Source organism: Mixophyes fleayi, chromosome 8 (genome assembly GCF_038048845.1).
Source record: "Mixophyes fleayi isolate aMixFle1 chromosome 8, aMixFle1.hap1, whole genome shotgun sequence".
NCBI lineage: Eukaryota > Metazoa > Chordata > Amphibia > Anura > Limnodynastidae > Mixophyes > Mixophyes fleayi.
In genome coordinates this window covers 105,681,771-105,698,079 of record NC_134409.1, presented here as the reverse complement: position 1 = coordinate 105,698,079, position 16,309 = coordinate 105,681,771, and the positions used below count along the sequence as shown (strand labels likewise).

At 39.0% G+C, this 16,309-nt stretch overlaps 1 protein-coding gene across 1 annotated transcript in view; it reads right to left on the bottom strand.

Moving 5' to 3' along the window:
• Positions 1 to 1,436: 1,436 nt before the first annotated feature.
• CDC42EP1 (CDC42 effector protein 1) overlaps positions 1,437 to 16,309 on the bottom strand; it is a 24,050-nt gene continuing 9,177 nt past the window's right edge. The window contains exons 2-3 of the mRNA XM_075183071.1: positions 9,126 to 9,829; positions 1,437 to 5,179 (exon numbers count right to left, since the gene is read on the bottom strand). Of these exons, the coding sequence (XP_075039172.1) occupies positions 4,641 to 5,179; positions 9,126 to 9,534 (948 nt within the window). The 5' untranslated portion in view covers positions 9,535 to 9,829 and the 3' untranslated portion in view covers positions 1,437 to 4,640. The remainder of the gene's footprint in view (positions 5,180 to 9,125; positions 9,830 to 16,309) is intronic.

The following is a 16,309-nucleotide window of genomic DNA, read 5'->3' as shown; positions in this document are numbered from 1 at the left end:
GCACTTTCTCCTTTCACCAGTAGTGTTAGGTTGTCGGGAAAATACTTAGTTGAGGAGGTGGGTCAATGCCAGGGCTCCCAGAGTGGCCCCAGCGTAGGCTGCAATTTGCAGCAGTTCATATTGAGCGTACCGCACTGGGGTCATAAACAGGCCCTTAAATATAAATTGAGCAGTAGGGAAGACGGAGGACTATGGACAGGGGGTAGCATGGTATTGAGGAAGCAAGATTGATGGAAACCAAAAATGGGGAACAAAGTGGAGAACGATTAGGAAAGAGAGACAGCAGAACACAGAAACAGTGGCAGTAAAAAGAAGGGATAGTCGGTGCCCCCCTTTAAAAAACATATTACAGAGAAGAGAAAACTGAAAAAAAAAAGGGATAAGAGTAATTCAGTATAGAATAGAGCTGAAAGGGGAACATAAAAAGAGATAATAGGCACCAAGAGATGTAACTGCTAAAGAAAGGAAGCATTGGGAGTGCTGTATTCCTAGTGAAGAGAAAGGAAATTTTGCAAGAACAGGTATCAGACAGGGGACTATCCTGCTGTCATGTGTAAAGAACTTTTCTCCTGATTCGAGGATAGTTAGGAGATATGTCCCACTAAGTGATGGCTCTTCAATGCGTCTAGTGGAAGATGTGTGCATCACTGAAAACGTAAATACGCTGCAGATCAGCAGCCATGGTTTAGTTCCAGATCAATATGGTACAATCCCTTGATAATCATTTCACAAGTTGAAGCAGAGCTGAGCAGATACATAGAAGGAACACCTGGCTGTTCATCAGCATATGTTGCGCTGCTCTGTTCTTTATTATTGGTATTATTTATTATAAAATAGTATTAAACATAAGTAACTTGCATATGTAAGATACATGCAGTTCTGTACCAGTAGTATATCTGCCCAGTTTATGCTAGAAATATGTCATATACACTTACACCAATCTTTGTAGCCATTTGCTTTCTTATCAAAATTGGTATTCTCTATTACGCATCAATAATCCTCTCTAATACAGGAGGCTCAATTCCCCATCTCACGTACAAGCTAAATGTAAATTGCTTAAACATGGACACAGGTATCTAGATGCTATTTCTTGGGATGTACTTCCCTTTAAAAGCTGCGTGCAGGTAAGACTTATCCCAAATAAAAAGCATATTGTGGTCATATTTATAGCATAGCAATCCATATTTATATTTAGTGTAGGATGGGCCAGAAGGGGAAGACCTTGGTGAGAGTGGGTCAGCTTAACATGTATTACAATGTGAGGAACAAGTGTAATACAGAGTAAAGCTTTAATGCAGAGTACAGCTTGAATAGCATTAATAATGCCAATATATATAGTTAGTTTCTGTATTTTTCCATTTTCATTCATCACCAACACAGTTTTCCTAAACAGTGTGATCAGGAAACAAAACAGTAAAACCACTAAGGATAATATGTTTCATGATAATAATGTTTATTCTTGGATAAAAGTAAAAAGGATAGCAGTTATATGAACAATAAGTAATGTACATACTTCTCCCCAAAATATATATTCTCAAAATATTTGTGACTTTTCCTTTACTTCTCTGGTATGTTCTTTTTATTATTATACATTGCATAAAAAATATAGTAAGGTATTGATCGGCAAAAAGAGACATAGGCCTAAATTCTTATAGATAGTATACATTCCGAATACATCCCCTGTATCTAGTTTTCTGACTAGACTCACTGTAAATATACAGCTCTGGCTACTGCACAGCTTGTTCCTTTTTTCTTTAAAATTAAATGTAATAGATCCATAGGCCCTATATCTCATGCTTGCCAACTCTCCCGGAATGTCCGGGAGACTCCTGAGATTTGGGTAGGTCTCCCGGACACCCGGGAGAGCAGGCAAGTATCCCGCATATGACAACTTGCTCATCAAAATGACTTGAATTTTGACCCTGCCCCGCGCGTAAAAATGCCATGTTGTTGTGGGGGGTGGGGCCAAAATGACACGATTGACCACACCCCAACCCTCCCGCCCTCCAACCACGCCCCCCTGCACAGGATTAACTTTTAAAAGGTTGGCAGGTATGCTATATCTTGTATACAATCATTTAACAAAGTGACTGTATACGGCCCCTGCTATGTGGGATATTTACTTCTCATCCCACCTAAATTGTGTATCTGGATGGCAAGAGAATTTTGAAATTCAGTGCTTTCTGTACATGGGGGATTAGCTGTTGATGGGGGGGACAGTCCATTGAATAATCAATTTAGGTGGACATCTCTTTCCAAAACAGCTACCTGGGATGCAATATTGTAAACCAAGTCCACGCCAAGAAGATGTAGATGGTCATGAACAACACAACAAAAATATGCTGCTGTTTTACCCCTAATATCACACAATTGTCATATCACACAATTGATTCTGAGCCTGCCACTCAAGGATATCTGCAGCATGGTGGTGACGCTGTTTAAATGGTAAAACAAGATAATGATATGCACATGATACAGTTCAACAGAGTGGACACAGCAGTTGTAGAGTATTCTCAACATGCTACATCTTGGAGGAGGCAATATCCCCTATTTCAATGAGATTCTATTTGGTGATCATAGGCACATAAGATAAAAACAGCATAGAATTTAGTACAACCAAACTATTGTATTTAGAATGACAACACCCATAAGGATTACATGTGAATGAAGGCAGTCCGTTGTCTTTTACTTATCTATTAGCTAAATTAGGGTCAGATGAGCAGGCCAGTTGAAGAACACAAGAATGTTTAAATCAATAGAGGTGACCGGAGCTCTAAAGGGAAGGAATGCAGTGCTTTAAGCTTTACATTTATACCTTTGCATTCCACACATTGTGACACAAACAAGGAATATTTTAATCTATTTGTAGGCTCTTGCCAAATAACCTATTACTGGGCCACATACCACTTTGTAAATCAGCTGGAGTGACTTAAAACTGTAACCCAAATTACTGTAATCAGTTTTCTCAAGAAAACAGAAAATGCACATATCTTTTAAAAAATAGTGACGAAGGCCATAGTTATGATAGGTTTAGAGCAGGCTTAGCCAACCTGTGGCTCTCAAGTGGTTGTGAAACTACAAGTCCCTGCATAACCTGCCAGCTATCAGCTGGCAGAGCATGCTGGGGCTTGTAGTTTCACAATATATGGAGAGCCACTGGTTGCCTAGGCCTGGTTTACATCTAGAGCCAAGTCTGTGTTTAGGACTTGAGGTCCTCTACCTGCAACATGTATTTTCTTAATCATACTTTAGAGCTTGACCCTTGCTTACTTTAATCATTATTCTAACCTTTAGATTGTCCATCTAGGACTACCATTGTTGGCTAGGATGTCTGCAAGTGCATTGACCCTCTTGTTTCTTGCTCGCCACTCCCTCACTGAGACATGGAATTTGGTAATGCTCTGCTAACGTGTTGGCTGTAACTAAATGTCAATCACAGCTTTAACAATAGCATGTCCAACGTACCTGCAGGAAACTAGAAAAATACATCTCCTAACCATGCTGAATATTCTTCTGTATTGAGAGCAACTGTTCTCTAAATGACACGCTCGGTTCTTTATTGTTTCAAATAGAGGGCTAGACCTCATCTGAGGCCATCAAACATATGGGGTTGCAATGGGTTATTGTATTCAACTGTGCAAATTTTATTCTCAAATGAAACATTACACCTGGAATTTCATAGCTCATCCTGACTCCTCAATGTATGGAACATATTAAGTTGATTGATTGCTGTATATAGATGTCAGTAGTGGTCACTGGGGGAATATTATGCCAGCAAAGTCAATTATACACCCTACCTAAAGCTACCCAGCTAATAACTTTTCTTGGTGAAATAGATGGAATACATCACAAACTCTGTCTACTAAGCCTGATATTTGACACTCATCGGACCTGTCAAGACGGAAAACAACAATTTACTAGCAACATATAATACACGTGCACATTTTACAGCTATAGAGAAAATTTTACATTTGACTGCCCTGTTTATTGAACACTCTCAGTATCATTTTTCTGTTACTGGAGTGTTCATAACTGGTCGACCTTCTTCAAATAACCCATGAAATCAATTATAAATGTTATACATTTTCCCTCCAAGTGAAACAGTTCCATTAGCCACTATCTAATTACATCTATTCATAGTGTTCATACTAGACTGGTATGCTGAAGTCTGCATCATTTGCTGTTTATAACACAAGACTTGCTGTTTCATGCAATGATTGAAGGTGTCCTTTTAATCATTGTGTGAATGTGTATTTCATATATTAATGAAGTTTATTTTATGGTAAGACAGCTGTTTGATATTAAAAAAGAGACCATTAAATATTTAACTTTTGGCATTTAACATTCAGCAGTATTGATGTATGGGTTACCAGCAATGTCCTTTTAAAATAGAAACATTTTTGTCTGAATGGAAGGTAACAGGTTAATAACCTGCTACAGTGGAGTGGGCAAAATGACTTGGGGTGGCAGAGTATACAATAGCATTTCTTAGAATATATTTTATATTATAGAACAAACAGTAAAACAGCTTTTAAATTGATACATTTAGATAGTGACAATATGATTTTTTTTATATATAGCTACATATCCCCCAAATCTGTCTTTTTTTTCTCAGTAGGGTTCAGTAATTTTAGAAATGTCTACATTTCTATTTCAGATCCATCACCAGAGTCCCATAGATCTCCAGTGATTCCCCTGCTTCCTTGTTCTGATCCTGTTATCCCGCTATCTGTATCAATCTCCATTTCTTCGGCTATTGTTGCTGGTTCCCAACACACAAGCCCCTTTGGTTGCCGGATATTGAAATGGGATTGGTTTGCTTCCATTTTGCTATTGTCTATAGTTATGTTACTATCAGATGAGTCATTGTCGGTTGGCGGTATGCTTTGTTCACTGAGGCCACTTGTACGCTCAGTATCTTTTGCAGCATCTGAGAAGCTAATCCCTTCTAGGATCTCGCTCATAAGTGATGGACCAAAGTCCATAACCAAGGATTCCATGGAGTTAGAGTTCCATAGGCTGCTAGAAAGATCCAAGGGAACAGTGCAGACACTGTAGTCCTCTGTGTCTGGAAGTCCAGAGCTGGCCCAGTCCTCCTCTGGTTTCTGAGAGTTGGTGTCCTCTGATTGCTCCTCTGAGCAGGAGAGACGAGGCATGGTGCAGAATCCAGAGTCTAGACCTGAGCAGAGGAATGGTTCCAATTAGTGTTGTTATGAATAGAAAACACACACATAAGCACGGGTTGAATGCAGTAAGAGAAGGAAAAAATGAGATGGACAAAAGAATCAGGTAAATAGATGAGTCATCTGCACTAGCTTCCTTACAGGTTCTTTAAAGGCCAGTATACATCATATAGTTGCCCTTGACACTTTCAATTACTGGAAGCAACTCAAAAATAACATGTGTCATACAGATTTTTTCAACTCTATAACCAGTGCTCGAAGTGGGCTGGTGTACAGTGGTATGCCATACCGTCACTTCTCCTACTGCTTTATTGTAAAACTATCAAATTCCATTCACTTACAGTGTCCATACAGCCACTTCTAAATGTCCACTTTGACCACTGTCTATAACAGCTAATTTATACCTTCTCATCTACAGGCAGCTTTGACACCACACTGGATGTTATTATTGTGTTCATATATAAACAGTCTTTATCACTCGGCCTGTAGACTCATGCTTCTATATGGTCATGGAACACAATTATTTCAGAGAGAGCATATTATTCCCATTATATATAATTTGCCCTGCAAGCCTTTGAATTGGTCTATGTACGCTTGTAAAATTAAGAAATTACCAAGTAGCATAAGGTATTTAGCATCTAGAGAACCAATAGTGTCGACATTGTTTCTACAGAGTTACTAGATTACCATAACAGCACCAGATTACCATTATTATTCAACATAGGTACCCACTAGGTCTCGAGATACTGAGTAAAGAGATATGGTGCAAATAAAACACATAGGCTAAAGCCATAACAATAAATGATTTCCATTAATTAATCTAACTTACACTACACTGATCATTTTTATGGGTTACGCAACACATTTTAAGTTGCACATATCTTAAGATACAAGAAACTTAATATAGTATATTACGGGTGTCCACATTAAGTAACGCTACGAGCTACTCTTTAAGTGTATCATGATATGGCAGCATACTGGAGATTCATCACAATGAATGGAACGATGATGATTGGTGTTTTAATGTATATTTACAGAAATAAGTAAGCTTTAAAAAATTGTGTCCCCCACTCTACCCATAAAGTGATCAAAGTACCAGTCAGCATTTGTAGTGTGTGGGCAGCCGCATGCTGAGCATTCTGGGGATGTGTCCCACTGTCATAGCCTGGTGCTGGGTGCATCTTTTGCAGGGGGGCCTCACACTGTTTGTCCCTCTGCATTTGGCTACCAGTGCTTAGATCACTTTTTGGGGGGCATGCTCTTTATTTATTCATTTTAATAACAGCCATGGAGATGTTTCTTGGGCTCCCCAGGCTGCATGGACATCCTTTGCAGAAGCGTGTGTTGTGTGCATAGCCTAGGGGTGTGTGTCCGCACAGATCAACAGGAAGCTATTGATCCACAAAGTCACTTGCCACCAGCCATAATCTGGCTCTGTTGAGGCCGCAGATGGTGTAGAAGGTCCATCCATGCCCACCTGATCACTATGGCTGGGGGTAGGCCTGTGCCACAGTACTTTGTACCCGTACCCTCCTGGTGCCCCTGTGTGTGTGATGGAACTTAATGTGGACTAAAGATAAATGTAAAAAGTTTATGGTCATTGGCCCAATCAAGTTGAGCATGTGTATAATCTCCTACAGTAAACCATTTATGACGTATATACGATATACTGTATATACTGTAGGTATGGTGGTGCTGGCCATGATAATAAATTATTTAGTCGTACAATTAACTGGGCGTAGAGTAGTGTCTATAACAATAATTTCCCATGTGGACACAACATTCTGTGCAGCTCTGTGACCTGAATGTTGCACCTATGTCCCTCCATAGGCGCTGGCAGTAGAGCAGGTGCAATGAGCATTCAAAAGCATGTAAATAGATTTTGAGTTTCATTAGACATTGAGGTGTTAACCTAATTGTGTGGTGGGAATAAAAAGAGTCAAATAGCACAAATGTAGGTAATTGTGCTAAGTGGTGATGCACTTTGTGGTCATAATAACAATCAGTGATTTTGTACTTTAGTAACAGAGATGAGCTGCAATATTTGCAGAAAACAAATTTCATGTCGGAACAGAGGTGCAAAGCTCTGGCAATACAATCTTCTAGTTCCACTCTTGCTTCACCACACTGCATTTCATTTGTAAAGTGGCATTCTGCTGAATTTATAGTCTGTAGAGCTGGGAAAACAATAGTCTATTGATTTTGCGATGTGGTGTGAATATTGAACAATGATAAGGGGAATTCTGAGCTGAATAATTAAAGACACATTCTAGTAGACAAATGTGCAAAATTCTGTCCCCAAAGGTGAATTTTCCAAGGAACAGCTTTGAAAATTTCACTCATCTCTATTTAATACAAACAAATGTTACACGTTATCAGTGCAAAAATGGCTTCAACCACCAGAGGGAGCAGCTACGGCAATATAAACATTTACATCTTTACCGTATGCTGTACAATTCTATACATTTTAGTTATATAGATAATCTCACTATATATATAAAAGAAGAAGTTGTTTTTTGGCGAATATCTACCTCAGCTCTCAAGGTAAAGCTACCAAATCTTACATAGTTATTTAGTATAAAAAAGTAAAACACATAGCGACAATGCGACAACGCGACAAATATTGTAAACATCATTTTCTGGTTGTAAACAATTGGTAACGGCCAGGACAGAGCTCCCGGAAGTGATGTCCCGACTGTTGTCATGACAGCCAAGACGCAGTAAGGAGCTGGCGGCGGTGAACCGCTGCTCGTAACATTTCCCAAATAATTTACTATTAGATAAAAGCTGCTGCAGCACATTACAAATTGGACCCGTGCAACGCCAGGTGACCCTTCTTGTATCGTATAAATTGTATATGTAGCTATGTGTAGAAGTGATGTGGCGCACTAGTATATTAAATATATGTACTTACATAACTTATGGAGCCTCCATACAAGCCGCTTTAAAATGAAGTGTGAGATGTAAGACAATATCTAGCAGACTCTCAAGTGCTTGAAACAAACCTTTGTCAAACAAAGGAAGTGCTGCTCTCTAATGTTTTGTGACATTACCCACTGCTCTCTAAAATATGTTGCTCTGCTATATCCCACAACCACTAATGCGTATGTACTATGCAGTATTACCATACCTTTCCCCTTGATAATGTCTCTGGTCATGATATACTAGCAAACAAAGGGTCTATTTATTAAACTACGATGAGTCAAAATCTAGAGAAAGCTGTTTTCTCCAGAGAATGGACATCTCAGCTCTGCTTTTAAATTATAAGGGAGTTAAATCGGAGATTTCTCCTGTCTTAACCTGTTTGTCGCTGGTCACTGCAGTCCCCATAGCCAGCCTTTTATAACTAATGCCAAGCTGGCTTAGCTTACCTTTCCAATGGAGATCTAAGAACTCTATTGTCGCTGGAGAACACCATCGTCCGGTCCCGCTGCTATGTGCATGCACGACCTCAGCCACACATTCACAACAGCCACCCAGGGATCAGATACTCCATTCACCGTCAGCGTTAAGCTACCGATGCTGGAGTTTTTAGTTAGTTTAGGTGGGTGTTTCGCCAATGAGCCCTGGCATGTTAAATACAAGGGACAGTACATTTTGTATCATTGCCGTATTCAGCGATACAAAATTATACTTACTCCGTCCACTAGTCATCAATGATAAATAGACCCCAAAAGTACAGTACTTAAAAACTAAATGAAACATGCATTCTCATAAATATCGGGTTCGGTCCACAAGTGGTCGCTTGCACTGTGCGGTGGACTCTTTTGCTATAAAAGGTACAGTTGAATACAATTCAAAGAAAATAAAAAAGAAATATGACAGAATGACAATGCCAGGCAATGCATTGGCTTTCATCAGAACAAAAAAGGCCCAAACATGTATGTTGTTTCTAATATAAGCAACATTTAAATGAAAGTATTCCTTAGACCTTCAACTTACCATAAGGGCTGTGTGTCTCAGAGATACAATGCCAGGCTTCTTCTGTGTTCCCATCTCTCTCATCATCCCAGTTATTCTTATTGAGAAGTGGCAAAGATACAGCATTCTTAATGATGGGAGAAACAGGTGGAGGTGGCGATAAGGGATGCCCATGAGATTGACGCTCAGGCGACATCCATCGAGTCTGGCGTAGTTTTTTGGTGATGTAGTTCCAACGACTGTGCCTTTGTTTCTCATGGCACTTGCTGAGAAAGGAGGTGTCGCCGAATACTTCTCCTTTTCTACCCACATGCATTGTGTGTCGGAAGTCGCCCAGAGGGGGGCTTATCATATCTGGTGTCAGTACTACCCGCTCTCGCCTGGATCGGAAAACCAGGTTTTTTATAACGGGAAGGCTGCCCAGACTCATTGTGTCAATATAATAATGCTCTGGTTAACCAAGAAATATTGGATTTCTACACCATTGTCTTCTAAAGCATAGTCCTACATACTTGTTATAGCATCCTTGACATGACACTCCTGGAGATTTGTAGACCCTTCAGGCAATGCCTTAGACTATATAGCATTAAATTCAGAATCTTGTGGTCATTGCAAGTAACAAGACATTAACAGGACTTAAGAGATTATAGGAATGTGCAGACACTTATTAGATCCGGAACATGTTCCAAGATAAGATGACAAGAGGAAAAGGCTGTCAGCCCAACCTAAAAAAAAATAAAAAAAATGAAAAGATAAATACATGACAGTATAGGAATAAATCTGGGTCTTGCTCTGAAAATATTTTTGCATCTTATATCTTCTTAAACTAGAAATAAACACTCTAGAAACAATGCAAGATATTATAATTATGTTTAAATTTAACATTTCAGGAGTCCTTTATTTGTTTTCAGACATTTGAGCAATTGTCTAATTTGCACTGGACAGAAACATGTTAAATGTTAATTGGCTGCATGGTTTAGTGCAAATTTGCACCTAATTGTAAGAAGAGTAAATAACTGTCAAAGACTATTAGAAAAGATTTGTCCAAATGCTGAACCAAATTCAAACCCTAACTTAAGTAGAAGGGGACTAAATATTTTTATCATTATTATTATTATTATTATTATTATTATTATTATTATTATTATTATTATATTTTATTTATTGGATGCTACAAATGGTCCGCAGCTCCACACAGAGGACAAATTACAAAAACGAACATGGTATTACAGGACAATACAGTAAATAAATAACATGACAAATCTCACCACAGCTAATAGTAGCTGAAATGGGCAATGGGGTGCAAGGGGTATATTCAGCCTAAGTTGAAACCTGTGCCTATGAGCGTGGGTCCGATAGGATAGGAGCCATTGATAGATGTGAGAAGACAGTAAAGTAGTTGATTCAGGGGCTGAGTGCCCAAGGAGAGGGTGCAAAATGTAGGTGGTGAGCAGAAGTAATAGATAATGAAAAGAGGAAAAACTAAGGCCTTGTTAATGGGAGTTTGCAATCTAAGAGGAAAGGGGCAAACGGTTGACACATGGTTTACTACAAGAGAGGGGGAATAGTGATGCGCACAGCTGTCCCAATTAAAGACTATGGAATATTCGTGTAAATGGACATATCCAATCTGGAAGGGTGATATACCGGAGCATTGTTATCTTTGTATAGTACAATAATGGTAGCAATGTGAATGCCCACATCTTTAACTGCTTTAAATTAGATGTGCTTTGTTATGCTAAGGCTATATTAATATTTGATCAATAAATTAATTGTGTCTATTTTAGATCTCACATATCCAATCAATTGATCACAGTGTGAGTGTACATCTTAGACGGTACCACACCACCATCAATAAGACATTTAAGAGTCACATAACTAAGATTGTATTAGTGAGCGCTCAATCAATTCTGTGTTGGTTGACACATTGGGTCAATTTAAAGGGATCTAGAAATCAGAAAGGTGGAGTGGATGTAACAGTGGATGAGATGGAGGGTGAAAGAGTGTGAGGTGTACTACGTAGGGGATTGGTTAAACGTGGAATAGTAGGCTTTAATCAACAGGTGGGTTTTCAATGAGAGTTTCAAGCTGTGTATGCTAGAGGAAAGTCTGATTGAACGAGGGAGATTGTTCCAGTGGAGGGGCAGCATGGGAGATATCTTGGATGCGGTTACCAGTAGGTAAGTGAGGTGATCGTCGTTGGCAGGAGGGAGTATGTATGGAGATGTTAAATGTTAGAATTGTATCTTCAATCTTAGTTTCTGGAAGTAATGAACCAAATAGAGTGACTATTATCTTCAAATGCAAAACAGGTCATTCATTACATTAATTGTGTCTATAATTTCCAACCCATTCTTTTTTTTGGGGTGTCAAATATAATAGAATTACAGTCTGACTAATCATATTAATTGCCAACAATATGAGTCTGAATTCTATGAAAACTGGCATATGAATTCCCAGTGGCAAAATTATAATTTTCAAGGGAAAACCAGGACACATGGAAGTCTGATCTGTGATCACAAGGAATTAGGGATTTGGATTAATCCGGCTGAATCCTTAGAATTTGGCAGAAACTATCAGTCACATTGGATTATTTAGACAATGGCCCAAAATTGCGGCATGCACCAAATCAGTCCGGACAAAAGGACTCTTGGACAGTGACCATGATCGTTATGTGCAGTCAACAGATGAACACACTAATGGGGTTTCATTTGATATGGTCAGTCATCGGTTAGGCTGAAAGGCCCACTTGTGTGACCAAATCATGTTTTGGCAATCAGTCCCAGTGTCTGGACTTTAATATTTGTGACCAATTCAAGTTTTCAGTCAAATCTGTATTTGGTACATCCATAAAATATACTGTCCTATGATAAGCAAATACGTATGCTGAACTCTTAAAAGTTGATTTTTTTACATTATGTTTTCATGTTCAAAAAGGAATATTTTTCTTTATTTTTGGCAGCCAACGAAATCTAGTTGAAATATGTACCCTTTGGTAAAGTGACCCATTGCTGTCAGAGACATAGACAAAGCTGGCATTATAGTGAGTTCCTAAAATATCTTGTGACAAGCAAGCATGACATTCCATTGAGTATAGAAAAGAGCAATGCTTTAAATGAAAACACAATGTTTAAAAACGACCTCTATCCCTTTAGTAAATTCCTACATGTGCAGAAATATAGTGGTGGTCCTACTCCTGGGATCCCCACCATTGTTACCAGTCCTGCTGCCCTCAGTCAGGGAAAAGAGGTTCCAGTACAGAGGTTTCTAGAAGGCAAGTAATTCACATTTACTGCAACAAGAGGTTTGTAATGTATGTAGCATCTAATCGGACACTAGCTTCAGCCAATTAAACAAGTTGTCACATTCATATATAACTCTCATCCTCAGTCCATAGAGTCATGCAGCATTAGAAATGTTCTTTTCTGATAGCATGGAGTACCATGTATTAACAAGAGAAGGCTATGCTCTTCAATAATGTTTTGTTTCTGTTGTCTTAATAATATCCTTGTAGTTGTGGTTGTAATGGAGTGGTTTGTACCAATCTCAGATACACTGAAACAATTGTGATGCTAGGAAATCACATTACAGCCACTTGGTAAAGTATAATGTAGAGTCTATTCTCAATGCTGGTGCTTGCCTTATTTTTCTCTTCCCCCCACTCTAGCTCTGCCATCCCTCACTGCCAACCTCTACACTGGCTCCCCGTGACCTACAGAATGAAATTTAAACTGCTCACCCTCAGCTACAAAACTCTCAAACAATACTCCCCCCATAGTAGGGCTGGCCAATTGTAGCCCGGGGGACAAGACTCGTCTCAGCAGCCTATTAGGAATATTTTAAAGGTAAAAAAAATGCAGGCGGCCCAGTGACCCAGGCCAAGATAGTCCACTATGGGTTCAGCCTGAAAGACAAATCCCCCCCTGTCCCCCAGTCCAGTTTGACCCTGCCCTCCCCCCACATCTCCAAACTCATCTCTATCCATAACCCCTCTGCTCTGCCAATGACCACCGCCTCACGACTCCACTGATTACCTTTTACCACTCCCACCTCCAGGACTTCTCCTAGGCTGCTTCCCAGATCTCCCACGCATCAGGTTAGCCTCTACTCTCCAAGTCTTCAAACATGCCCTTAAGACTCATTTCTTTATTCAAGCCTATCAGTCTGCCTCCTAACTCCCTTGTCTCTGCTTTCACCCCCTCTCTCCCAATCGATACAACCCTATTTGTGACATTTATTTTCCTTAGGTTGTAAGCGCTCACGAGAAGGGTCCTCTTTCCTTGTGTTCTTCTTTAACTATTCCTTCACCCCCTGTACCTCTTGGCCTGCTTCCCTAGCCCTGTTTTCTTGTGCTCCGACCTACTTCACGTTGGTCATTACCATCACTCTCACTCACTGTCCTGTAAATAATTTGATCTGCATTACCATGCTATCTGTATAGTATGTGTTTATTCAGTATGTCTGGTCTTTGTATTTTGTTTTTATGCATCATGTAATGTGTTATGGATTATTGTGTTCTATATATGCCAAGTACAGTGCTGCAAACCTTTTGTGGCGCCTTCATAAAAAAAAGATTCTAATAATGATAATAATAAAAGGAACAACCAGATCCAGGATTCAAATTCCTGGGAGCTCACTTGTCTGTTGGTGTAATAAATTGTAAAAGCTTGAAGTAATGTTAGGCTAAAGTGCTTCGACTCCTACACAAAGAGGGCAATCTGTAGGTGGAACCAATATTCATGAGTACTCAGCCCAGCAATTTACTAAGAACCAGTGATGTCACTAAAGCATTTTGTGTCTCCCTCCCTCAGAACTAAAAGTCATGTGTTTACTTCCACACCTGGTAGATGGGAAAATCCTCAAAGTGCATTTATTAAGCAAACGACAATGGAAAACATCATTGAATGTGATAAAAGTAAGCAATGAAACAACAAATACCTCCTGAGAACCAAAAAGATGTATACTGACAGGTCAGATTTTTAAATCAATTAAAACTTGGACTAGTCAAAGGAAAAGAAGGGAAAAAATGATGATACTTTATCCTTCTTTTCCACGTGCCCCTTCGTCCGACCTCTGAAACCCACCCACTGTAGTAGTAATCTCCCCAGAACTCACATCACAGGTTTATGTTTGTTCTGTTATCAGGCCTTGAGTAAACATCAGCTACTGTTCAGAGCCCTGACCTGTGTCACTGCAGCAGTTAGGTTACCAATTAATAATATATACTGCATACTGTGCCTCATACATATTATAGAAGATTTTCCAGTGAAGCATGTGTTCATTGGAATCTATTTATCAAGGCAGGTACGGAGCAATGTGTGACGACATTCACATACAGCATATCGCTGCTACTATTCTATTTAGAATGTAGAGCACACACCTTGCCCTGGAAATGAATAATAGTTGCTTTTGTACAAAACACTTCATATGACATAAATAGTTATATGTAGAGGCAGCAGAAAAAGGTCCCAGTTTTACCAGGGGCAAAGTCCTATACCAGTCAACTGCGCCTTCTCGACATGTAAAGAGCCTTTCACTCAGCAGCTGGACCTGATTACATTTTAAATTCAGGGAACTATTTATCAAGTGCAGTGGCATTAACTAACTAAATCGCCATTAACTAACATTCATTATTGCTGCTTAGCTCAGCTCTGGCTTCTGACTCCATTGAAAAGTGCGCGCAATGCTCCTGCTTTCCCCCTGCTGTGCCAAGATGCTATCGGAGATTACAGACTACTATTATTATGGGGTATATATATTACTATTGGGACATATGGAAGATCTTCTATCAATGCTTATTGCAGAGATAAGTGATACTGACTGGCAGCGGTAACAGGAATCTTACCTCTCGCCAGGCCAGTATTAGCCCTGACTTGGGCTTTCAGCTCTTGATTCAATAAAAAAGAATAATAAAGTTTTATTTTGAAAAAAAAAAAACAATTGAAAAAATAAATAAACAAACAACTTTATTATAAAAAACATGAAAAATGCTTCATTTAAATAATGAAGCATTTTTTACATTAGGGAGCCTCTGCTATTGTCATATTACCATCCTAAATTCGTGATAGTGATAAGGAGTACAGCGGCGGTACTTGTACTAATGCTATACAAGATAAACAGTCCAAAGCACGGGGAAGCTTCGTCGGAGGCTCTGGGCAATGGCTAACGCCAGCAATAGTCTTCACCAGCTGGGAACTTCGTAAAATACTCCAGCAAAAACTGCAGCCAATGGTTATTTATCATGGGGCAATACTTATTATTTTCAAGATGTTTGACCATATATAGCACATTTGTGGCACTACAACACCAGTTTTTGGCCACTTTATCAGTGATTTTGACTTTAATACACTGGGTGGTTTAAAACCTGCCTGTAAAAACTTCTCAAATGAGCAGTTTTTGATTTGTTTTGTTGTTAATCAAAAAAATGTTATTTACATTTTGTAAAGCTATATACCTTAGAAAAAAAACTTTAAATTTTTTATAACTTATGAGCAAACAAATGAGCAGCTTAAAAAAATGTACCCCTACATCTGACCTATATTAGTATTTTATTAAATTCAGATCATTTACAATAATATAGTTCACAAGTTCTGCACCGGGGCTATTACCCTTTTCTCTTTTACATGGTCACAAATTGAAGAAGCATGACATATATTAAGACGAATACTCTGTCAAAGCTTTTAATCTCACCGACCAATAGGTGTGTGCCAAACTCATAACACTTTCAATGGGATTTGAAATGAATTCACAGTACACACTATATTTATTTTCCCTCCCCCTTGGCTTCCATCTGTTCCGGATAATACAACTGCATTGGATATACTTAGGAAGAATTCTGGCACTTCCAATTACTTCTGGCTATGAAATGAGAACGAGAACTCAGAAGTGGTAAAAATTTGCCCAAAAGGCTACAAATTTAAAGTTCTGCTCTATCGGTGGCACCGATCTCTATTTTATTGACAATAAAAATATACGTTTCTATTTTTGAAAATAAATGAAATAATAGTACCATATATTGTTGAGAGCTGCATAAGTTACAGCTGTATACAATCAAAATGTGATTTGATGTAATCCCAGCAGGGTTACCACCTTTTTAATACACAGAGATGAGCAGAATCTTTAAAACTGAAACTGTGCAGCAAAATATTCTACAGGTTTGGCTGCAAAATGTTTCACCTTCCACCAGCATAGTTTCATACCTCCCA